This window comes from Cataglyphis hispanica, chromosome 12 (assembly GCF_021464435.1).
Source record: "Cataglyphis hispanica isolate Lineage 1 chromosome 12, ULB_Chis1_1.0, whole genome shotgun sequence".
NCBI classification, from domain to species: Eukaryota; Metazoa; Arthropoda; class Insecta; order Hymenoptera; family Formicidae; genus Cataglyphis; species Cataglyphis hispanica.
The window spans coordinates 4,818,632-4,845,790 of record NC_065965.1 but is presented as its reverse complement, the minus strand read 5'-3'; the positions used below and the strand labels follow the sequence as shown (position 1 = coordinate 4,845,790).

The 27,159-nt window shown below is 29.3% G+C and overlaps 4 protein-coding genes across 4 annotated transcripts in view; all 4 read left to right on the top strand.

Annotated features, from left to right (window-relative positions):
* LOC126853662 (longitudinals lacking protein-like) overlaps positions 1-5,568 on the top strand; it is a 177,124-nt gene extending 171,556 nt beyond the window's left edge. The window contains exon 7 of the mRNA XM_050599580.1: positions 5,078-5,568. Coding sequence (XP_050455537.1) covers positions 5,078-5,553 — 476 coding nt within the window. The 3' untranslated portion in view covers positions 5,554-5,568. The remainder of the gene's footprint in view (positions 1-5,077) is intronic.
* LOC126853708 (lipase member H-B-like) overlaps positions 1-27,159 on the top strand; it is a 261,537-nt gene that overhangs the window by 100,584 nt on the left and 133,794 nt on the right. The window lies entirely within an intron of this gene.
* LOC126853743 (zinc finger protein 41-like) lies at positions 12,757-14,277 on the top strand. The gene is made up of 2 exons (XM_050599774.1): positions 12,757-12,822; positions 13,698-14,277. The coding sequence occupies exons 1-2, from the start codon at positions 12,807-12,809 to the stop codon at positions 13,934-13,936; spliced, it is 255 nt and encodes an 84-aa protein (XP_050455731.1). The 5' UTR covers positions 12,757-12,806; the 3' UTR covers positions 13,937-14,277.
* On the top strand, positions 16,613-21,830 carry LOC126853600 (zinc finger protein 808-like). Its single transcript, XM_050599447.1, has 3 exons — positions 16,613-16,616; positions 20,759-20,884; positions 21,478-21,830. Exons 1-3 carry the CDS (start codon positions 16,613-16,615, stop codon positions 21,828-21,830), a joined length of 483 nt encoding a protein of 160 aa, XP_050455404.1.

Here is a 27,159-nt window from a genome sequence, read left to right as displayed (position 1 = left end):
CCAAATGATGTACAAGTACATTTTTAAATTTCCTAGAAAATAGGCTTTTTTCAGATAAAGATTTACATTTAAAATTGCCGATATACGATATACATAATATTTTATGCCATCAGCGTAAGTTGATATAATTATAAGCAGATTATACAATCTTGTTAGTTGAATATTATCATAAATGCACGTACAACAATTGGGAACTTACGTCGCTCGAATTGCATGTGGGATTGTCGGCGAGAAATTAAAGGCGAATTTCGGGGCCCTGTGATCAAGAATCGACGTTCTTCGACGATCGGGATCGGCGCTTAGATCTTAAGGCGATTGTATAGTTATGTAAAAGAAAATTTATATTTATGTGGACAAAAACATGTTGCAAAAAATTGCGTGGGCGCGTAATGCCGGACAGCGCGTGACGCCTGTAATAAATAGTTTGCCGTTTCTGTGTGACGGAGAATTGATAAAAAGAGCTTTTTGTTTTTATTTTATACGTTTTTGTTCTGCCGACCGATATAGTATTTTTATTATCAGCCGCTGGATATCCCGCACGCGGAAGAACGATCGAACTCGCGCGTTTCGAAGACCGGATAAAAAAGATGAGATTCTCTATTTTTTCGAGTCACTACACTGTGACATCATTGCAATGCAATCCGTTTTAATCTAGTCAAAATTAATAAGTTAATAATTGGCGCGCCAAAATAAGAACGATAAAAGACTTTCGACATCAAGATATGCTTTTATCATTTTATCAACTAGGCATATAAACATACACATTCTTGTCATTTTTGGATCAACTGATAAGGATGCTAAATACAATTTTGAGAAAAAGAATTATCCAGTCTTTGCGAGAAATAGGAATGTTAATTAGAAAATGATAAAAGGCTTTAATGATATTTTTCGGTTATTTTATTGATGATTCATCTTCACAGGGCAACTAAAAAATTCGCTGTACTATTACATTGAGAGAAGATTGCGTTGCAATTAAATTATTAATTGGCTCGAAGGTGTGTTATGTCTACAATGTATGTGAGAAAGAGAGATGGAGAGAGATGTGCGAATGAGAGGGAAACATGATGCAGAGATGCAACGATGATGGAAGATGAACGACGCAAAAAGATTGTGACTATAATTCGATCATTCATCGCGGAATCCCCTTAAGCGATTTTTCGATATTTCGCAAGAATATGAGAAGAGAGAAAACAATCGCAGAAAATCAAGCGAGCAACTGTAGAAAATGGCGAAATAAGAATAAATAGCACGTACGAGGGACAGACGAGAAAGTCGAGACAAGTAGATTTTGAATCGAGAGAGCCTTGCGTTAAGTGCCTTCAAGTATGACTTAGATTTTAGGCTTATAGAAGAAAAGAAACACAAAAGAGGCGCTGGGCGCGTCCAGCTGTGAGAATGCGGATTTTTGGTATTATTCAGCCGGGTGTCGCCAATTCAAATGTGTAAGATTCTGGCACGCAAAGCTATTCGACGTAAATGATTTCCGAAAAAAAGATGATCTTCTTCTTTGATCTTTTTTTTTTTTAATTTTTCAAATTATTTTAATTATTATGATATATAATTTAATTGAACAAATATGCTACACAAACATCGATAGATTCGTAAGATGTTACACTTGAATTACAACAAGGGGAGATTAATGAAATATATAAGGCTGTACAAATTTTTAATAGTTTTTTTTTTAATCAAAAGTACATTTAAAGAAAAGAAAAATATATATATATATATTTATAATCTTTTTGTTATAGCAGTTATTAAACACGTATTCCTTTATCAATTTCTTTATAAAATGTCAAAAATGATGTTTCGAAATGAAAATTTATTATAAAAACAAGGCATATACTTTTTAAAAAAGGAAAGTACAATAGAATGTGTTTTGAGAATTTTTGCGATGAATAGCTCCATCGGCTGAAATCTCCGGCGACGCCCCGCATACACCTCGAGAAGAGACCAGTGATATTTTTTTAGAAATTATTTATTTACGCCGAAGCAGACAGACTTCACACAATCTCAACCCATTCACCTTTATACTGCCAATATATCCGCTAGAACGTATTCAACCTTCGTTGTTGATTCATATTGTAATCGTCCTTCGCGTGACATTTTTCTTGCCCGATCTACGCGACACACAATAACCGCAATATATGTGATCCCTTGCGCATACTCTTTTACACATCAGTTCCGTTATATTTATATTCCTATATAGATCATACATACATTATTTTTCGTACTTCATATTCGTATTTTTATTATTATTATTATGTTTCTTTTTTTTTTATAACCTTTATTGTATCTTCCGCGAGACACGAGTATGCAACTCTTTCCTCGGGTTCCTTTGCATTTCGATCTTTTTTTCCGTTCGACTTTAATTAACAGTACAATTATCTGTAATAAATAATAGAAAGGTTTATGAACCGCGCCACGAGCGCGCGAGTAGAGCACCGAGTGCGGGACGTCACTTCGATCTGCGTCCGAAAATCTCCTATTTTCGCTTCGATTCGATGAATGATCAATGCTCATAATATCGATCCATAATATGTAAAACACAATACATTATGTGCACAGATAGTATATCATAAAGGCCGTTATTTTTTAAGACACTCGAAGGGCGTCTCGCACTCGACTTTAAGTACGATATACTCTTAGTACAAGCACAGTACTCGACTGTACAGAAATAAATAGAATGAAAGAGCGAGAAAGAAAGAGAGAGAGAGAGAGAGAGAGAGAGAGAGAGAAAGAGAGAGAGCGAATGAGAGCAAGAGTGCAAGAGAGAGAGAGAGAGAGAGAGAGAGAGAGAGAGAGAGAGAGAGAGAGAGAGAGAGAGATAAAGAAGAACACGTAAAAAATAAAAACACAATTATAATTTCCGCTCAGCGCCTCGAACGCAAAACATACTACTTGTAATCGTAACTTCTTTGTCGCCATGTATTTGCCAACGAATGATGATTTATTAATTATTATTTTTCTTTTTGCTTTCATTTTATATTAATATTATTTAGAGAGCAACAATTATTAACGACTACTATGATGATAACGATAATCTTTCTAGATACTTTTTTGCTTGTTTCTTTATGACAAATCCACGGCGAAACACACATACAGAAACATACATATTATACGTGTATACATCTAAGAACACGCACGTTATACGAATCGTCATCGCATCGCCATTTATTGGCATGTTTGTTTTTGTATGTACGTAAGAAGAGTCGTTTGCTTAAGGAAAACTCTCACAGAAAAACGTTGGGTCGGTCTCGAATTCGCGTCGAAACTCGTATCTCTCGATCGCATGAATTGTAAAGAAATCAAAAAGAGAAATCCATAGAGGCGAGACTCGCGAGATCCCCGCGTTCATCGCGACAGATCGAACGTTCAAATTCTGTTTTTCTATCACCGTGCTTCCTTTCCGTTAATATTTTGTATGCATATCATTTTTTGGACCTCTCAAACATTCCAAAACGCTTGTTTCCCTCTTTTTTTTTTTTTTTGTCAATTTGTAGAGCGCCTTGTATTCGATTTAGAGCAAAATAAAGTCTAGAAAGGCAACATTTTGCCGCGTTCTCTTCAATCCCCGTAATTCTCTTGTCTCTTTATCGCAGATTGATATAGCGATCATATTCGCAGAAAAATTAAAATTGAGAAAAATAAAATAAAGCAAATTTTTTTTTCCCAGATTTTATGTCATAAGTAATATTCGATTTTGCAACATTTTTATGTAATCAATAATATTTTCGAGTATTTTAATTGATATTTATAGTTTGCTCAGTAATTAAAGCGAAAAGACGCACAGTTTATTTAAATAAAAGTTTAATTTATATTGTTTTATGGTTTTTTATAAATTTTGATTTAAAGAAGAAAATTAGAGGAAATTTTTCTCATTTATAGTTAACAAAGTTAGTTTTTGTACAGTTCTGTTAAAATATACATTCCTTTTTAATTTGCGAAAAAAACATTATTGCAGAACAATTTATAAAACTACTAAGTCCAATAAATGTCCAATAATTTCAAAAATTTTAGTTTTTTGGCTTCAAAGTGTAAAATATACGATTAAATAACTACTAAAATACTTTTGCAGGATATCTACAATAATAGGAGATGATAGGAGATTTGGACTTTTCAAGGACAAGATTCTCTATGGAAATTATCCAGTTGTCATTTCCGCATACTGATTAGTTTTACTTTTTACAGGTGCAACCAACGACAGAAGTCTCTGTATGAACCATCTAAGGACACTTACGAAATCTTATTATTTGGATACAACGGATCGACGAAACTAATCGACGAAATATAAGAAGCGTTATAGCATGTATCTTGAAAAAATAAAATTATTAGAGAAATAAAAATTGAAATACCTACATTAATCTCCTAATATTTATGTTATCTTCCTGATTATATGTCATTAAAAACTGACAAAATTAATTTTAAGTTACAGATGACAAATGCGATGTCAAAGAAAATCGGCAGTTTGTATGTCGAAAATTTGTACGATTTATCATTATAATCTAGATTCAAGAATTTCTTCAATTTGTTACAGTGTGATAAGATAGCAGTAGCAAGTGTTCAGCTTTGCATATTAATAAAAAAGAATGTTTTAGAATCATGTAATACTCAAGCAAATAATTCGATTAAATTTGCTGATTCTAAAATCTTCTTTCTTTCCGCGGTATAACATTTCTTCAATTAGTCAAATCTGATCTCATTTTAAGATGCATTACATCTCGACAGATTTATAAACGACCGCGACATATCGATTCACACCTCGTACACGTTCGACAAGGGACTTTCTCGCTTAGAAATCCGCGAGGAGGTCCTCGGCCTCCCTTCCAATGATTAGATAATCATCATCATCGAAGATAATTTTTTTTATTCCTCGATCCCGCTCCTGACGTCATATGCTCGTTGTTGCTAAGCTTGAGATCCTGAATGTCTTTTTTTTTGTTGGCATGGCCCGCGCCGTTGTAAAGAGTACAGTAATACACGCGTGGCCCCCCGAGAATCGGGGGCACCGCGCGCGTACAGCCCGCAGATCCCGCAATACTAATCGTGCCCTCGGCCCGTCTGCTTGTGTCTTTTGCAGGTTTCTTCGCCGGCCTCGGCTGGAGCGGCGACGGCTCGCGACGCGCCTCGAGAAGCGCGAACGCCGCGGCGACGACGCCATCGTCGTCGTCGTCGTCGTCGTCGGCAGCGACGAGCGACGTCCCGGCGCCATTGACGCCGCAGCGTCGTCCTCGTCTTCACTGTCCGTCGCGACACTCCGCCAATCGTAACAATAATCATCCTGGTATTAGTGGCGGCGGCCTGGCACATCACGATCGCCGACATAATTGCTCGAGATGCGGCAAGAGCTACAAGAACGCGTATATCCTGAAACGGCATCTGCTGTACGAATGCGGCAAGGCGCCGTCCTTTAGCTGCCCGCACTGCGCCTTCAGCTCCAAGTACGAGCGCAATCTCAAGGCGCACATCAATCATCGACACGTCGATTTGCAGCCGGCGCTGCCCGGCATCGCCGTCGGCCAGCGGGAGACCCGTCATCAACACGGCAGGGAGTGACTCGCCGTGATTTGCGAGGTTGCGACGTAAGAATGGGAGCGATGTTCTCGATTATTTTCAATGGAATCTCGCGATTTTCGTGATTATTCGGATCAGGTACATTTTTAGAATGTACAAGCCGAATCAGAGTGCCAATTTTAAGTCAAACTTAGTCGCGGAGACTGTCGTTTTAAATATTCGCAAGATGAACATGAGAGGTATGTGATATTTAAATATGCGATATGAAGAGGGATAAATTTCTCGTGTGAATATTTAAACGATATATTGACGCTTTAAATTTTTAATTTTTGATAAGTTCCCAGGATGGTCGGATTTGTATTTATTATACTTTGGCCATAAAAGAGTGCTCATAAAAAATAATTTTAGGAATTTTTTTTTATGAGTCTTCCAAAAGATACTTGTAAAAAAATAGAGAACAAATATTTTTTTTATTTCAAAATTTTTATTTTATTTACTTTTTATTTGAGCAACAGATGAAGGATGTAGAATTTCACCCCGTTGTTAAAATAAAGTCGTGTAAAATGTCATGCAATTTCCGTGTATTAATTAAATTTCAATTATATCAATCCGACCATTTATTTTCTCACAGCCAAAGCAAGTGCCAAAAAATTAGTTCCGCTATGTTTTTTAGATTGTGCTCTCTGTTTTCCTATTTTTATTTTTTATTGTTTTATTTTATTTTTCGATTGTTTAAATTTTTAATTTTATTATTGTTTGTAATATGGAGATCTCACTCTGCATGACAAGAAAAGAAAATGAGACAGATATTTGAGAAACATAAATCAAAGATGCGTTTTTGTCTGGCACTGAAACATTAGCGATGTGCATTACATAAGACAATATGTATATTTTAACTGCTAAATATTAAAGGTTGAAAAATTTTTTTGTTCGACATTTATTTTTCAGAGTATGATTACGGCAAGAATTATTTGCCGTTTGTACGTACATATTAGAACGAAGAGAGGATAGGAAACTGAGCGTTTTATATAAGAAAACAGTAAAGTAAATATTTAAAAAAAAAAAAAAGAAAAGAACATTAGTGATCCGCCATGTCATGGCGCGGAGCTAGCACTCTTGTTGGATCCCATTTAACAATATACGTATAAATGGAGTCGAGTAAAAACATTGTTGAATATCTTTCAGACTTGTAGAAGTTACCAAAAAGGTGTGAAAAAATCGCGCTATCTGTCGCACTTTATGTCGACAGTCGATTTCGAATTATTGCATACGATTTATTGTTAAATATCTTACCGAGTATCATGAAACGGGTATTTTTCGTTTTTCGAGTGTTTCTTGTGCGCTTTCTACTTTTTTCGAAATGTACGAAAGCGAAAAAAAAATAGAACACTTTTTTGGGACGTCTCCGAGTCTTTTGCAGATACTGCTAAATATTGCCCAATTATTTTTATACTAATTATAAGTGATGCGAGTATCACTCTAGTAGGATTTGAATGATGTAGGAGACTCCATTTTGATCGTTTGTTACAAGAAGGGCGAAATTCTCAGCGCAACGAAATATTCCCGACACGTAAATTACTGATCCTACATTAGCTCTCTAGTACAGCCTAGCTTAAGGAGGACTGTTTGTCTAGTCACTCTGCGTCTTTTTTAATATCTTTAAAAAGCTTCTCTGCAATCTTGATGATTTACGGGCGACGAAAAAAAATCTTGACGGTACCGATGGTCATTAAATGCATATAATCATTTTGTCGCATAAGCAGAGTTTTTATAATTCTTTAATTTAATTTTTGTGTTTGAAAGCATATATAATAGCAAGCTTTATTGTTTAATCTTCAATTTTTAAATGATGATATTATTTAAAACGTAATAATCGCATTTCTTTTTTGGGATAAGAATTCCTGTCGCAATTGTAGAAATGCACAATAGATGCAGCAGTAAAAAAAGGTGAGTGAAAACTATAAAACACTGCAATTTATAATCAAAGAAAGAAATCTGTTTTGTTGTGATATTTTAAAGGGATATCCGTCGTTATCGTTTGAGGCAAAATAAAATAATTCTCGTCTACCGTAGAGTTGTACGTAGATTGCAAACTAAAATATGTAGATGCATCAAACAAATCTTTCCGCAGTTCAAAGATATAATCGTTGTCGATTTGACGTTTGATAACATAGGAACGAAGCCAATACTATATGTAATACGTGAAAGATTAATGGGCTTGTTCGCGTCTTTCGATCTGAATTAGAGTCTTGTCTAGTCTAGAGAACGGCCTACACAGGTCGCAAACTATTCTACATTATTAGACACATTTAAGATAGAGAATATATTTAAATCAAAAAGGTATATATTATATATATATGTATTATGTATATCACATATATATATTATACGTATATGATGTAATAGCGATAATTTGCAATGATATATTACGACATAAATTATAGATCATATATAGCAATTTAAAAGGAAGGGTGCCCTTTCATGCTTGGTCGGGACAAATGATCTGTCAAACTCATTTCTGTTCCACTTCAACGAAAGATTAAGATATTTCCGCATAAAAAGCATATTGCAAATAAATACATGTGTTCGATTTTATACATGCAATAAATTCAAAATGAATATATTTTGCATGAGCACATATCATATATTAATCTTAAGTGATTTTATATACACATTTAATCAGTTACAATATTAAATTCACGATTTTCCTCATATACAGCAAAAAACTTGTCTTTTAATTGAAGTCAATTAAATAAATTTAATTGAAGTTATGGCTCACATGTAGAATATGAAATGATTTTCTTATAGGTACATGGGATACGTACATCGTTTCTTTTCTTTAGTCGAAATGGATGTAATATCCGTTTTACGTGCCATAAAAGATTATCGACGATAAATTCTCCATTTCATTGAGTCTCGCATGTTATTTTTAAGTAATAATAAAAATGTTAGCCGAAAAAAATATGATCGACGTAGAAAATATAATATAATGGGACAACGCAAGCATCGTTTCATAAAGAAACAATATTTGCGAGAATTTTGACGAGATGATGTCTCGCGTGTGTCCGATATACGAGCTTCCTTCAAAATCCAACGAATTCGAGAAACGAGATCAAGGACCAAAGAATCGACGAATAACTGTCGGAATCCCTAGTCAAGCCCGCCGAACAGCCTTGTCCCGACAAAGCATAAAGTGAATATTGTCACAGGGCAACTATAGTAATGTTGAAAAAAAAAAGATCTCGTATTTATTCTATGAATCTAGAAGATCTTTGAATGTTATGCTATCTTTCTCTTTTTCTCTGTCTGTCTCTCTGTCTCTCTGTCTCTCTCTCTCTCTCTCTCTCTCTCTCTCTCTCTCTCTCTCTCTCTCTCTGTCTTTTATCATATCTATCTTCTCGTGCTTATCTCTTTTCTCTTCATCCTAGAAATTTGTAGTTTCAAGTAATTTCTCCTAGATATCTTGAAAAACTCTCGAATAATCCCAATTTAGATCTAAACATCGTTGACGATTGATATATATTTATATGGTCGCATCGATCTGCATCTCTATCGAGTACTATCTCTAATCTAAACTCGCTCGAATGTCCGATATTTTATGATCATGATTGTCCGATCGGTATTCCTGACTCGAGATCAGATCATCGTTTATATCTCAAACACACTGGTGCGAGATAATTAAAATCACGATGGAAGATTCAACGAGCGATGATAAATATTGCAAGTTTTTCGCGCGAAATATCGATCGGTATTGCTCGTGAAAACGGACGCGACTGCGAACCTCTCAGCTTCGACGTGCTTCTCCTCGAAAATTTCGAAAGGACCTCGATCTCACATCCGGGCGATCTTGCGTTTCCGCTGACTCGTATCGTCTTGTATTTTCTTCTTCCTTAAAAAAATCTAAAAAATTACTGATAAGGAGATTCTCGTGTGTCGTCCAAATCGACTCCATGTGCCTAAAAATGTGATCAAAACAAGCTGTTGTAAAATGCGACATGCTCACGCATCGCATTTAATGTCTAGTTTCTTGTTGTTTAACAGGGATTCAATCGATGCAATCTTATGCATCATCATTCTTTTCCGTTTTCGATGAAGGTAAGCGATATATTATTCGACATGAATAATTTTAGAGTGAATAGCAAGTCATTCGATAGGATCTACGTTTCAGCAATAATCAAAAAATTATAATAAATTTTCTACCACATATAGGGCATCGCGAAGTTATTATACATTTAACATATACTTCACGGAGTTCATGATGCTTTCATTATCATTATGAAAGCTTTATAATTGAGACACAGATATAATACGAACGAATCTATTATTTTGTGAAAAAATCTATGAATATTTATATGAATACGATACAAACATGAGCGATAAATAATAATTTTGTTATGATACAAAAATGCATTAAAAATGCATGAAAAACAATATGACTTATTATTAGCGAAAAAAAAAAAAATACAGCACAGCGAAATTGAAAATTATTTCGAAAAATGTTTTCTAAATCAGTATGAAAGGAAACCAAGTCTATTTACGAAATTTTATACTCGTTATGAAAATACATACACATCAATTTATCGAATTTTAATCATTAGTGTTTGTTCTTTTTTTACAAAATAGATAATTTTATTTTTATTACAATTTATGCGTTACTGCAAAATATTTCCATGGCAGAAAAGTGTTCGCAAATAATTACAAAGATAAACAATTATGTATTTATCTGTTATTTTTTCATATTTATATGTACTCGGAACGCAAATGACGTTGATATGTGTTTACAGTATTTCATAGTATATAATGTATAAATTGTCGATGTCGTACGAAACGTGAAAGCGAACGGAATGTGTCTTCCATGTTTTCCATGTTATCGAAGCAGAGATGAACGAAATACAGCACGAGAAAAAAGAAAATTTCTTTTTCGTGTTTAAGCGATGCGAAACGGAAACGAGATGTATGTATAGTGACGGAAAGACTGAAGATAAAAAAGAAGGAAGTTGCGCGAAGTGAGAGGTATACATTTGTTATTATATAAAGCGTAAACACGCGATAATGAAACATACGTGCGACTGTTCCAATAGATGCAAATGATATAACGTTGCACTTTTTTTCTCGCACGTCGGCAAGAAATTTTATATTTTAAATATCGAAATTTGAAATTTAATTTTTAAACATTGATACACTCCGACTATTTACATTTATACTACTCTTTGTCATAAGTTTCCAAATTCAATTATTATTTTCAAATAAAATACGATAGCGATGACGTCATAAATTCAGCAGACACAGATGATTTAGATTAATGCGATTAGTTTTTCTGTCGTCGTGCGAGGTGTAATGTTCGTAGTTCGAAAGAGCAAATTGTAATTAATCCACGCGATATTCGCGTTGACTTTGCGACTTTTGTGCCAATATAAATGAGGCCAGCTATTATGCAATACTCGAGTCATCGTGCAAGCCTATGAATGGCTGTACACGAGATGCCTATAGAGTTATTTTGAAGTCACCTTATACATAGATATATAAGAAGATAAAAAAGAAAAAATATATATATACAAAGAGAGATAAAAAACACAAAGATTCTATATATATTATATATATATATACACATATATAAATACATACACATAGAAATACATACATATATACACAAACTATATATGTAAATATGCATTATAATACATATATATACACGTGTATGACTTACGAACACGCGGGTGAGGCAAGTCTAAAGGGCAATGTGCGAAAGCCAAAGAAATACCTCTAGCTATTAAGATGATCGATGATAATAATTAGTATGTAAGCGTTTTGGCTCCTTTTTCGTGTTTTGTATGGGAGCTCTTCCGAATATATAATTGTAAGGATAGAGGATAAAAAATATATATAACGGGAATTCCTTGTAATCTCACGCATAGTGATTTTGACGAACGCAGTACTTGATATGAAAAAGATTGATTTCTATATTAAATGTTTATAATTTGTTACAATTTTTTTTTTTCAAATTTATTTTATCTTAAATATATATACATCTTACATATGTTTATCTTAAAATCAATAAATTTAATATGTTTTCTATTTGTTTTATTTTAAAAATTTATAAACGATACGTGTGTTACACGGAATCACCGTTAGAAGGAATGACGGTATGATTATTGAATAAACGGCCCAGAAATTAATGCGTAATATTGTTCATTAATGTAATATGTGCGAGATGTATTTACAATTTAACTAACGATCCCATTAGATCAAGGGATCAACACGATTTACATTTACATTATCCCATTTTATAGTTTCTTATTTACTTATTTATTATTTATATTTTGTGCTATCTAGATGTTTCATCATTTAGTTGTTCAATTATGATTGTATGATTTAATCGTTTATGGGGCATCAGCTGCAAATATTAATATATATATATATATATATATATATATATATATATATATATATAACATATAACATGTACGTACACATATGCGTATTCTTTTTGATTTATTTTTACGCGCATTATGAACTGAGTGTATTATTAATAATCTCGCTGTGTTAACGAAAATATTCGACAAATAATAAAGAAGTAAGTTTAATTATTCAAATAAAGATAGATTTTATTTTATATCACCACGTGATATTACAAATTTTCTTATCATTAATTAATTTTTTTTTTTTTAATCATTTTTTTATTGATTGTAAAGAGTTTACACGCTATTATTTTTTCTCTATATTTAACATATAATGAATAAACTTAAAACATATATAATATAAATAAACACAATTATGACTTTCTTTATAGATGAAAATTATAAAAAGAATTAACACTTTCAATTTTATTTTTTTTAGAAAAATTTAAAGATTTCTTATTCAGAATAGAAAGTTTTGTGATATGAGAAATTTATATTATTGTAATCGATAATGTTTAAGGATTGTAAATTTACATTTTTGTATAATTATTTTATATCATGTAAAACATTATGTGTGATCAATATATGAGCCTCTCAGAAATCAAACTAATCAATTATATTTTTTTCTAAAATTAAGAACTTTAGAAAAAATTAAATTGATTAATTTAGCCTTTGAAAGATTTATATACCAATGAACCAAAAATCTTTATATGTCAAATATCTTTTAATAAAATTATTTGTTTGTACAAATATTTATCGTAACATATTAATTGATTTGCATTATGGTTAACCGTTTTCATCATATTGACACTTTTCGCATTTTTTGTTTCCAGATTGATGAATGTATATCTATGGACATCGTTTCAAGAATTTTTTTTCCCCATAATTTGGCATCAAATGAATGCGGGACAAAGTACTGTTCTAAATATTGCTTGTTTACATTTGCAAAATTGAGTTCATGGTATCATGTAAAAAACATACATGGCGATGACAACGTTTACGATTACCACAATTGCCAAGAACTATTAAGCAAAAATTATTTCTTGTTTCTATTTTCTTATTGCAACAAATATGAAATATAGCATTTATAAAAATAAAAATATTTCTTGTATACGTCATGATTTTTTTTACTTCTTTTGAAAAGAGTAAAAATGTTTTTCATATATACATAGAATGTTGTGTGTTTTGTAACTATATATATACGTATAATATTTTAACAATATTCTAAAAATTAATTAGAATTGAAAATTTCATAGAGAAATTTTGAAATCACAGTAGCTTCCGATTTAAATCGAGACTTCATAATATTTTAATTAATCGAGGAATCACAAGTTTATTTGTTCAATAGCATAATTTATTTTAATGCATTTTATATTTGTACGCGATGTTATTTTAGATCTCAAATATGATATTAACATTATTTCATCTGTATTGTCAGAATATCGACAATAAAATTATAATCAATTGTAGAAATTGAATGTTTAATAACCGTTTTTAAGAAAAACTTTTCTGTCAAATATCAATTATTTTTATTATGCACAGACGAATAGCGGTACGTAATTTATATATGTGTTTTGAATAAAGAAATGTATATATAAGTTTCGATTAAATATGATATGATATCAATTATATTTTTTCAAATTGTAATTTTTCTATTATACGACAGTTTGTGCGATGCAGTCCATCAATTTTTTAGGAGTAATCTTCGAATAATAGACCCATATTATTCCGCGCGAATAAAATTTATCTAACAGTTATTCTCACGCGCATGGACTTGTTTGATTGTAGGCCAGCAACATTATCGTCATCATCACGATCATCAGTACCATCATCAGGACAAACCCTTCACTTGCGATCGCTGCGGCAGAAAGTACAAATGGAAGGCATCTCTGCATTGCCATCAAAGGGACGAATGTGGCAAGGAGCCGCAGTACAAATGCTACTATTGCAATTACATGACTAAAATAAAATCGAATTGGATTCGCCATGAGAAAACCCACACAAATCCCGGACGTGGAAAGGCGTAGTAACGCTTTAAAGACTTATGGATATATGATGGCAAATGGGTCCAGTTTTATAAATCTTGAATTCTTTGTCCTAGTCTCGTTTAAAATAAAATCTACGTGTTGTATCGTAGCAATTTGAAAAATAACAACAATGCATACGAAGAATTAATTATTTGTGATAAATTTTCAATAGTTATGTGGACGATTAGAGATAGTATTTCAAGATAAGCAATTTAAATAGCTTTAGAAAAATTAGAATTTAGAAAAATTGAATAATAATAACAGATACATTTTTTAGATATTATAAATTTTTGTAATTTTTAGACAACCGCACACGAAAGATTTTACATCAATTTTGATCCTTAGCAAAATCTGCTTTATATTTACTTCAGAATAGAGTTTTATATTGGATACGTTATATTTTTATTTAATTTTTCTTAAATACTACTTACATGATTAAAAAATATTTTTTAAATAAATGTGATATTTATTATTAACTTTTTCTTCAAGAAACATTTTGTGTTAATAATGTTTCTTTAGATTTTATTCATTTTTGTTTATTTTTTATTTTTATATTTTTTAAAATAATTATTAAATTTCGTATTCACGCAATGTGTATCAAAATATTTAATATTATGCGGAAAGAATTAAATTTTTCAAGTTTAAGTTTAATATTAGGATTTATACAGGGTGTAATTATTATATCATTATAAACATAATTTACAAAAAATCTTAAAATATCTCTTAGAAATAGATGTATATATGAACGAACAATAATTCCTTTTTTCAAGCAATCAGGATTATAACTTAAATTGTTAAACTTAAAATATCAAATTTTTACTCTGTAATTAAAGATATGTCCGGTTCTTTTTAACACAAATTAGTTTTCAGAAACTAAACAAACTTAACCAAAGATTTAAGTATGTACTATTTAGGGTATATATAAGTATCTATATTGTATCATAATACGATTTTTTTTATTCTTATAGATTATGATTTTTCGATTTTTATTACTTTAATTATTTTACTTTTTGATTACTTAATCTAGATTTTTATAATTGCTAATAGCATATTCACTTAAATGCAATTTGTAAATGTTAAATTTAATTGCAATCAAATTTAATAAATGGCTGTTTTAATTAAAAAATTGCATGAAAATTAACAATTATTATTTATCACCGAAATGCGATAAATAACGCTTAAGACTATTATAATTAAGATAGCAATGAACTAAAATCTCGACTTGCTTTATTTTATGGAATAACAAGAGGCTAATGATTCTATACTATGATTCTATAATATACTTTAATGATACTATACTATGCTTCGGCGACAAAAGAATAAGATATTCTGTGAAATGGTAAAAATTGACACTTAAAATAAACAAACTAAACAATTAAAAACAGAACACAGTTTACGTACATATAACATATTTGTTCTAAGTTATTAATATAAAGTCGTGTTTCTATTCGACAGTTTCTAATTAACCCCTTCCCGTGCCATTTAGCTCGACGAAACTTGGGCCCAAGTGTTAGGCGTCAACGCTTCTTAAGGAATGTAATAATACCACGCCTAAAAATAAATAGCATATTGTAAACAAAAAATTTAATTATTATAAATGTTCACCTTGAATCAATATCTAATAAGAAAATACTAACAACTCTAAAAATCCTCCATGGTATGATACTTCCTGAAACACTCTGGTAGATGTAAAGCTACTTTACATTTCTCACACTCCCATTTCGTTTCGCTTCGTATTCCATGCTTAGAACAAACTTTGCACGTCTTTGTTGGGTCCTACAATCTATTCACGAGCTTGGCTCGTGATGTTTACGTTTGGGCCGACTATCTACTTACGAGTCTGGCTCGTGATGTTTACGTTTGGGCCGACTATCTACTTACGAGTCTGGCTCGTTATATTCATTTTTGGGCCAAAATTTTCATCACGAGCCAGACTCGTTAAAGCACGGGAAGGGGTTAAATTGTATTCATAATACCTGCAGATATAGGCTGCGGTTGGGAACGCTTACGTAAAAGCATCGTTCAATCATTGTTATTTATTTAAAGTTGAACAAGGACAGAACACGCTCATAGCACTAAAGCTTGCTTCTCGAACGCTCTCATAATCATAAGATAGACCTACAGATACAGCATTGACCTACACAGATCTAAATATAAACATTAATAATCATGATTCGATAGAACAATAGCACAATTTCAAAGTTTTCTTAACCATTGTTACATCGCTTATTTGCTCGGAATACGATGGTTTTGATTCTGTATATTTTTTTTCTTTTTTTTATTTGTGCATGTGTTACGTTCAGTAAATAGCGCCAAGGAAATTTATTTATCGTGAGACAACGAAATACATAGAATACACTTTATTAGTTGATTGTAGTTTTAGATTTTGAATGTGAAAACAGTGAACAATGAATGTGAAAACAGTGATGCGCAGTGTTTGATTCTATATCTATTGATACTGATCTACGCATCTATCTAATAAGATATTTACATATGAAACCGTAAAATATTTTTTATACAAATTGCATCCTTATATATATTACATATTTTACCTAATCAAAATTGACACATTGTTAATTTTTACCAATCATTCGAAAAATGTTACACATTTTGAATATAGAAAAAGTAAAAACGTATTACTTTAAAATTGAATTAACAATGATTTGTGTAGGTTATATGGGTAAATTCTTTTTGTCGTTGAACACATTGCTACAGTATTATTACCAGTACAAATTTTCTATAATAATATTAAAAAGAAGAAGAAGAAAATAATAATAATAATAATAATAAGGGAGAAAGAAAGAGATTTAAGTAATCTCTATGACACATTGCATCGAAATTGATATGAATTATTTTCTTGATATCAAGATACTATTCATATCATGAATTTTATGAAATAAAATATGTTGATTCCTATGAAATCTATGTAATAACTGCATTATTATAAGATATTTGTTTAATGATGTTATAGGTACATCATTTGTGGCAAATTGATTGTTTTATTTTTACAAAGCTTTAAATAATTGAAGGGCATTATCTTAAATCATGACTAGAGAGAGATTGCTTTTAAGAATCATGTCAATCATATATATTAAGTCATTTATAAAGTATTTATGATGATTTTGGAAAAGAACTAAAGTCATTCATAGATGATTTTTCGAAGAAGAAGAAATTGCACATATATGTACATATATGTGTATTTTTATATTTTTTGCAAAAATGTATCTTTTAGCAAAATTTTGTATATTGTTTAATTTCATTATAAAGAAGACTAATGCCATATATTTAAAATACAAAAGTAAGAAAGATTTGAAACATTTTGTAAGCTTTATTTTAAAATAAAATTTTTTTGGAGAACATTAAATTAGAAAGCTTTTCTGCAATAACATTATATATAAAATTATCTTACTTATATATATATATATATATATATATATATATATATATATATATATATATATAGAGAGAGAGAGAGAGAGAGAGAGAGGAAGGGTAATTTTGACTTAGATTTTGAAGCTTGAGGTTGATTTTGATTTTGTATTTTGTATTTTGTGTTTTATATGTTGTATTTGATTTTGAATATATAAGTGAAGGTTGGAGGAAAATTGTAACTGTAAGTCTGTCCTAAACCGAAAGGCAAAATAAAGAGAAAGAGAAATTATATTTATTTATAAATGAATTTAAATATAAAAAAAATTATACATTATATTATTTAGATAAATATTCAAAAATTTTAAGAATAAATTTATTTGTTTATAAAAAAATTAAAAAATTAAAATAATAGTTTTGAAAATAATTTTGGTTGATTTTGGAGACATTTCGATGAAAAATGAAAAATAAAATTTAATTTACAATATATATATATATATATATATATATATATAATGATAATTAAAATTTAATGAAATTAATAATAATATAATTAATAATTTTAAAATATATATTAATAAAAAATAAATAAGTACTAATAAATAAATAATATATATGTGTATATATATGTATATATATATACATATATATATATATATATATATATATATATATATAATTTAAGTATGAGAGAGAATTATTATATTAAACTTTAATGTGTTACATCAAAGTCGATTTTACAAACCAAAGTTTAATGTAGTGTAAAATTTAGAATTATGTCATGATAAAATGCGATAAAAACAATTTTGAAACATCGCAAAATTATTCTTTTTATTCTCACAAATTTTTCATATTTATCTCATTCGATATTTATCAAGAATTTCAACAAGCTTATCACGTGTCTTTAATGTGTCATCATTGATGCTTAATAGCTGACTCTAACCGTTTTCTACTTCTTCCGTTTGCAGATTTTTGGCTGCCGCAAAAGCTGTACATAAACGTGTGGAGTACAGTGGATAAAAACGCGACAAAGAAACCATTTGCGTGCAACACTTGCGACAAGTCGTACCGGTCGAACCGTTCTCTCCGTAATCATCGAACGTACGAATGCGGAAAGCCACGGAAGTTTGTCTGCGAACAATGTGACACTCGTTTCATACACAAACATCATCTACAGAGACACATAGGGAGGAAACACCACCCTTGATCCTCGAATTGCCAAGAGAGAAGAACATTTTCGATTTTAAGGGAGAATTAATTTTTAATCCTAAAGAATGCTTTTTTGAGGAATGTGAAGCAAAGAAAAACTTATTGACTGTTGTCAATATAAATAAAATAATGATGTATGATTTATAAAAAACTAATACATATTTTGTCTTAACAATAGGAAATCTTTACGGTTGTAACCACTATATTGAATATGATTATTGAATAGTGACTATTGTAAAATAAAAGTAAAGGCATGTTGCAAACAATATTTTTAATATTATATATAACAATTACTTTCTAGCTTATTGTTATTTATGTAATTTATGTACAATTATATTATAGCTCATTTCTTCTGATTTGCTTTTTGCGTATATTTTACTTACATTTGTTCTTTTCAATACAGCGTTCACTCGATTTTTTTATAAGTACGATTAAATAACATGATCGTAATGTGCGCGACATAAAGATTATTAAAGTATCGGTTTTTCACGACATATATGTATATATGTATAATATATACAATATTGGTAAGTAGCACAAAAAGCGAAAAGTAACCAATCTAATCGATCGATTATCTCTTTTTCAGGTGACGTGAAATCAATCTGGCACAATATTGAATCTATATCAAGAAGCTATATTTAAAGTCTATGCAAGGATTATGATAATGCGATCAAGATCGAGCGCGCCTTTCAAAATTTTAAATTGCAAAGATTTATTTTTTTAATTGTTTTTAAATGAAATATAACTTTGCAGTTATATAAAAAAGAAGCAGAGAGAAAAGATGAAATAGAGAATATAATACATACTAATTTCCTTTCATATATTTAATCGAATATAAAGTTCATCGAATTTTATTTTTCAATTTTTTTTTCTGAGATTTTAATTAAGGACATTGTATTCTAATTTTGTATGATTGGCACAAAATATAAGAGTAAAAATTATTCGATAAAAAAAAAGAACAGAAATTTTTTAATTATATAAATATGCGAAATTTAAGAGATGATATATTTTTTATTACATGTATTAAGTATTATCTTGTACAAAATTAATATCAAAATTCAAATATTTTTATCTTTTTTTTTTAATAGGAGTTTATTTTGTCTGGATCTACTAGGTAAAACAAATATTATATTTATTATTTTTTTAATAATAGATATTTTTTTTAAATTCATATAAAATTTTCCAAAGATTTTTGCCATAGATGTTTCGTTTTCCTTCCATAATTTTCAATCGAGAATATCTATTATTTATTACATATCTACCATTTATTACATTAATTAAAATGAAAAATTTGTATTAAGTCGATAAATTAATAAAGTTTGTTATCTATTTATCTAAATGAAGGCACGTTCATCAAACGGTAAGCATTTCGGTAATGAGACCTGTATCTGTTAATATTATCTTTAAGCGAGCTATAAACTTTGTAACTTTTCTCTGATCTTTCGAGTTTAAATCAGGTGGATTCAGTAATATGATAGTCATTAATTTTTTTGTTCTTTTTAGTTCTCAAGTATGCAATGATCAACAGATTCGTGGAAGAAAGCATAGACACTCAGCACCAGTAATCACTAAAAGATGTATATGATGACATACAAAGGATAAATCATTTGAAGCCAAATCTACCAGAGAAAAGCGATGAATTGTTGCTAACGATTACAATTTGCTGGCGACTTGGGAAAATGAGATGATAAGGAAGAAGTGTATAGCGTCAAAAACAAGAAGAAACGAAGCATATATTTAAAACATTAATTTGTTGCGGTTTTTATGAAATAATCTTTCATTGCTAGAAGATTCGTAACAATACATCAAATTATTTCTTCGAGGAATTAAATTTTATTATTTTTAATATCCCAATATGAATATTCCAATATCCCCATATGAACAAATCCTTGAAATTATACTAAATGTTCATAATTTACTTTATATTTTATTTTGCCTAATTTCCTTTCACGTAACATGTAAATTAATCATTTCATGCAACAATCAGAAGATCCATCGGGAAGATATTCGAAATAATTTCCAAGGATCATGAAGAGAAAACTTTGAAGGGGAAAGAATCATGAGATTTTGAATTTGTGGACGCTTGTAAAATTATTTTTGCATTCTTGTTTATTTCTTTGTTTTGGAATCTGTATTTTGTGTATTGTTCTTTCGTCAAATATTTTGTTAATGGTCATGATTTTCGTCTGATCGCATATCTTTTGCTGAGCAATTTTTAATCGCAGTTTTTTATGTGCTTTACAGACAATAAGGCAGGCGAAAAAACGTCGAAACCAATAACTAGTAAACCTCTAGACTATATCTGCAGTTTTTGTGGTCTTGCATGGTCGTCTAAGCCTACCATATGCACATGCGGATCCATCATAGATAGTAAAACATTATCATTCAACGAATTCTGATTTTTTATTTTGATTTTGATTTTTTGTTTTTATAAGACTATGCCTTGGTCGTAGAAACGCGTCAAGCTTACATATCCGATGAATCACAAATCTATTTACGAAGAATTGTAAGCAGGACGTGTTCGTAGGAATTTCAAGAGGTATCTATAAAAAATATTGTAAATAAAGACATGATATAGCAACATTGTAGTCACGATATTATGTTATTTATTTTCTCCTAGTCACTTGAGGATATTGCAGCCACAAGAGATGAAATTTGACGCAGAAGATCATCCAGAAGATATTATTTATCATGCGCTTTTTTTTATTAACATAACTTTCAGTCATACCGTGATATACATCTAGAAAATTAACAGTACTAACACAAATCTTATTTAAGATTTTTATTAATATTTTTTGCGTATAAATTCATACACACTCGTATACATACGTGATAGAGACTAGCAATTGGCACGAGCTTCGTGTTCGAAGAAATCGTCGATGCTTTTAAAGATCCTGCACGCTTCTTCCATCATTGTTTGGTCAAAATCCAGTAATCAAGCGTTTCCGTTTTCTAAATTTTAGGTGATATTTCCAAGCCGTACTGTTGCGGAAAATGCGGCAAAGTCTATCAAAACAAGGGCAGCCTGAAACGTCATGAGAAGGATGAGTGTAATAAAGAGCCTAAATTCAACTGTGAAGAATGCAAATACAAAACCAAGCAGAAGTCCAATTTGGATCGTCACATTCGCACCCAGCACCCATCATCCGTCATGTTTTCTGTACAAAGCGGTCGAGTGAAACACAGGACAAAACGCATGACGAAACGCACGACGAAACTCATGACGAAACGCGCTGCACATTCCACAATGCACTTCCGTCACATGATGGAATTTTCATCACCACTCTTGTTTCTGAAGACTTCTGAGCAACCATGAAGTTTGTCGGATGGCAGATAATTCTTACTGTTTGATGATATGTTTTTTCTTTGGATTTAGATATACAGAGAAGATCCATTAAATATGTGTGATCGTCTGGAAGATGTATCATGCGCCTAGATAGCGAACTTAATTAGATTCTAAATAATTTTTTCCAGATTTCAAAGAAATATATTTTATTATTTCAAAAGTATATACACTCGAAGAATATATATTTGAGTCGTAGATAATTACATGAAACAAATCATATTTTATCGTAATTTTGATGTAAATATATATGATACTCTTTGAGCTTGCTATCTCCATAAAAGTTAACAGAGAATAGATAAAATTTCTCATTAAGAAAATTATTAATAGATTTTATCATTATTGAAAGATATATTTTGTAAAGACTATAGAATATAAGTACATAGTTGGTATTCTTTTTGTGAATATCTTCAACTCAGAAGATGTTTGAGAGACTGCGAGCATAAAAGATTTTAATTTAGAATTTAATTCGTCAAGATATAGAAATTATGTGTTGATAGATTGAAAATTATGTAAATATGTGTGCATGCAACAGTGGAAGAACACGATTGAAACTTCTCTGAAGATTTTTTAAGCGCGTGAAAATTAATTATAATTCTCGCGTTAGACAGAAGAATAATTAATTTGAATTTCTGTTTAGATTGAAGGTGGCGATTCGAACAAAATTCGAATTTTTTGCTTTACAATCTTACTATATTTGCTTAGTTTTTACTTAACATTTATAATTTTTTTCTTACATACAGTGTATATAGCGGCGGATTTATTGTTAAGATTAAGATGCTTAGTGTTTTCTTGGCACAGATATATCAGTAGTATTATCTGATTTGAAAGTGATGTCCATTTTTAAATTTAAAATTTTAGAAAATTTTTTTAATCTTTTTTATTTTTTTGTTTTATATTATTAACAATTTAATCGTAAATGTTTAAAAAATATTGGTAGAGTATTCTTTTCTAAAAATACTCTAAAAAACTCTTTTTGATAAACTTTAATTAAACATTTGATTATTTTCGAGCTAAATTAATTCGAGCTATATTTATTTTAACATGCAAGAAATTCTTTTTTTTATAAAAATTTTTTATCTTATATAAAAAGATAAATATTTTAAAATTATTAAATAATAAAAATCGTGATAATTGTTTGTTTTTAAAATAAAAAGAATTAATATCATAAGTTTTATCCTATAGAAAAGATATTTCTAATTTAATTAGTTTCAAAGCACACATTAATTATTGGATCTCAAATTTAGACAATATTTATAATATTATAATCATAAAATGAAATTTATATTAACTACATTTTTTATATTTCATATTGTTTATTTATTAAAAAAAAATGTTAACTTTATTTATTAATTTTTTTAGTAAATATTTATTATTAATCAAAGTTTTGTTTGAAAAATTTTTCAAATATATTAGCGCCAATTTTTAAAAAATGTAAATCCGTCACTACTTTTATAACTTAAGATGTTTATCAGTTTATTGATTGCATATATTATTGCATAGCATATATAATCTTATTGATAGAAGGTTGTTGCAATCGAATTGTCATGTAACGCTATAAGATACGCTGGTATGCATATAAAAATACTGCTGATTGTATCGATTGATACTAATAATGATTAAAATGGAATATTATAATCCTTATCATTACAAGTGAGCTGAGGTGATACTATGAGATGAAGAACTGCGGCGCATCGTTGGAAGATCTCTTTTCACTAAATTCGATTTTGTGAGCAAGAAAATTCTGTGATAAGTTGATTAATTCTTATTCGGATATTAAACGAAATATTCACCGAGGCCTTAGTTATACATGATCCCGTTTACGGTGTTTTATTGTAATTATAGTTTTATTATAGATACATTATATATATATATATATATATATATATATATATATATATATATATATATTACACGATAAATAAAAGTATGACTAATATGTTGAATAATGAATTTCACAACCTGTCACTGATCGATGTTTTATAAAATAACTTGCAAATAGCAACATCGCACATACAAGCAGAAAGAATGTCACCATAGAAGAGCATAATAGATATCAAATTGCACGCTTAAAATATTTTTTTTCTTTTTCTTTGATATTATGATCGCATTTTGTTTCTAATATATTGATGTTAAAGTATTTCACAAAAAACTTGTTAAATTAAAAAAAAAAAAAATAATTTTAATCATTTTCTATTAAGAGTAATTTTTATAATGAAGATAAAATAAATTATCGAAGCCAGTCGATTCGCGGAAATATTGCATCGCGAAGATTACAAGCTGATCAAATTAAATTTCGAATGCATGTATTAAGTATCGTTCCTATTTTGCTTTCAGGTAAAACGAAACGACGGTATCCATGTCCTCAGTGCTACAAATCCTACGCTAATAACAGCACCTTGTCGCGCCATGTACAATTTGAATGCAACAAAGATCCACAACATTTGTGCCCCTTCTGTGAAATAAGGATCTATCAACCATACAACTTTAATCGACACTTACGTATAAAACACGGGTACATACTCCCACTAAAAGTGAGAAATAAGAGAAAGAAGACCAATTAGATGCTTGCAACATCTCGTCGCTATCTTGAGTATTTATATATGTATACAGTGTTACGTTCAATTGGGTTAATATATTAGTAAGTATGTAGAAACACGTATTAATACATTAACACAATCAAACGTAACACTGTATATATAAATATTCAAGATACTGACGAAATTTTGTAAGCTGCTTTACAAATCTAGTATTACACAAACATGCTTTATTGCCATTTTGAATCTAGACAATTAAATCTCTTTACTCTTATTTCATACTTTCACCCGTATACCATGACGAATAGTTGCGCGAACAAGATTATAATATTTTAATCAATATTAATATTTTATGCGGATGAATTATTTTTTCTGAGAAAATGTTATTTGTTTTTAGAAATGTTAGATACAACTTATTTATTACTTGCTTTACATCGTCAATAATTAAATCGCAAATGTTAAAAAAATATTGATAGAATATTTTTTTATCTGAAATTTTCAAATTAATTAAATATTCAAATATATTTTTTTGAATCATTAACTATTATTTATTTCAATATGCAAAAAATTAAATTTTTTAAATCTTTTTATGAAAATATATTATATAATATTATATTATATATTTATAAAGTATATTTCATATATTCTATTTTTATCTTTATAAAACGGTAAATTTTAAAAATTATAGAATAATAAAAATTCTATTTATTACTTCTAAAATAGAAAAAATTAATAATCTGAGTTTTTTTATAAAAGTATGCATCACATGTTAAAATTTCTTGTCTTATTAAACGACTGACTTATAATACAAAAATAAGATAATTTATTTTATAATGCGCGTTTTTTGATATTGACGAAAATATTTAATTTATTCAATATTTTTAGCTCACTTATTTTACAATATTATATTATTGTATTAAATTTTAGAGTTTAAACACATTTTTAGCTTTAACATCAAATTACTATTATCGTACTTATAGTCATAGAACAAAAATGTGTCCACGACTGTGTCTTATGATAGTAATGATAATATTAATTTTTCTTTCTCCGTGCCATTATATAAAAAAAAAAAAAATATGAAGATTACTCACTCTAAACTTACCTATGTAAATTTAAAATCTTTTTATTATCTTTAATGTTCAGCTTGATAATCAATATTGCACGCAAGTGAACGCGCAACTTTCTTATGATTAAGCTATTGTTTTATCCTAACACAATATAATTATACGTAACGGCCTTGAATTTAAAAGTGCCAACAGTGAGATGAAAAAAAGTGATTTTTATTGTAGAAACTACTATGTATACATGAATATATAATTGTCGAGCTTATAGTTCATGTTGCTTACACAATATATTGTTGTTTTTGTAAAAAAGAAATAAAATAAAGATACGAGTTATTCCTGTTTTAAAAAATATCACGAGTAATTGGTATTTTTAATTTAATTGTTCATCATAATTAATATCCTTCTTGATCATAGAACCAAAATTTTAATATATAAATTTTAATTATAACAGTCACAAATAAATATTGTCACAAATAAAAATCTTTTTTATCTACATTTTTATCTATATATTTAAAATTACGTGAAATATTATACAATTTGTTTACAAATAAATAAATATTTTTTTTTATTGATTTCATTGTATAGAGCATCTATTGTCTACACAAACATATCTATGATACATTTGTTTTATGTGATATATTGTAAATTGTTAAATAGTATAAAAATTGTTAAATAGTATAACTCTGACTGCTCGTAAGACGATATTAATCAAGATGATATTAATGAAATAATTAATAGGCAGATTAATTAATAGTAATTAACATGCGATTTGATTTAGTCAAATTGTTATTTTGAATAAATTTATTTTTTTGCACATATATTTTGTTTCTTTTGACTAAAAAAAACTTTCTCATTTTATTTCATTAAAATAAATCAATATCTCGAGTTATATGTGAATATTAATACTTTACTACTGTATGTTAATCAATAATGTCAAGAAGCATCTAAATGTCTTATTTTTATGTTAATCCTTTCATGGATACTATAAAACTATAGACTGTTGATAAATTTAAGATATCTTGTAGGAAAGAATATAAAAGAAACAATCATAGTAAATTAATAATTGGTTACTATTCTTCGATACAACCGTTAAATTCAGATCTTTGATTTTTCTCTACTTTTTCATACACACAATGAATGAAAATTACTTTACCAATGTGCCTAGAGAGAAAAAATCTTATTTTTCATAAACTATGAAAAAGATAGTCCTTGATTGAATTAATAACGATTAAACGACGTTTCAGAATGGCGATTCGATGTCGGAAGGAGAAATGAGAGCGATTTCTACCGATGCAAGAATAGTGACAACAGTACGATATTTAATTATGGATATTTACGCGAGAAATACAATGACACAAGAGCAAGTATACGAATTGCAGTAAACAATATTATCTTCCCGGGAAATATGCTAAAGTAATGATATATACATTATATAAAAAAAGATTTGTATTGTGCTCTGTATCATAATAATGTTTCGTCTAAATTAACGATGATAATCATGATACAGATCTATTGGACGGAGGACAAGAAAAAAGCTATTCAGTGATGAAATTGTCTCAAAATAATTCTCGCACGAAAATGATAGGATCATTAATTACCTCTTAAACTGCATATATTCGAAATATTTTACGAAATAAAGATACTCTAAAAAGAATGTACATAAAAAAATAAAATTATTTTAAAGTAATATATTAATGTTGT

Bases quoted from the DNA above. Each gene is read 5' to 3' on its own strand.
- LOC126853600 (XM_050599447.1), top strand. The intron at 20,885-21,477 runs GTAAAACATTAT...TCTAAATTTTAG, and splicing joins ATGCGGATCCATCATAGATA to GTGATATTTCCAAGCCGTAC.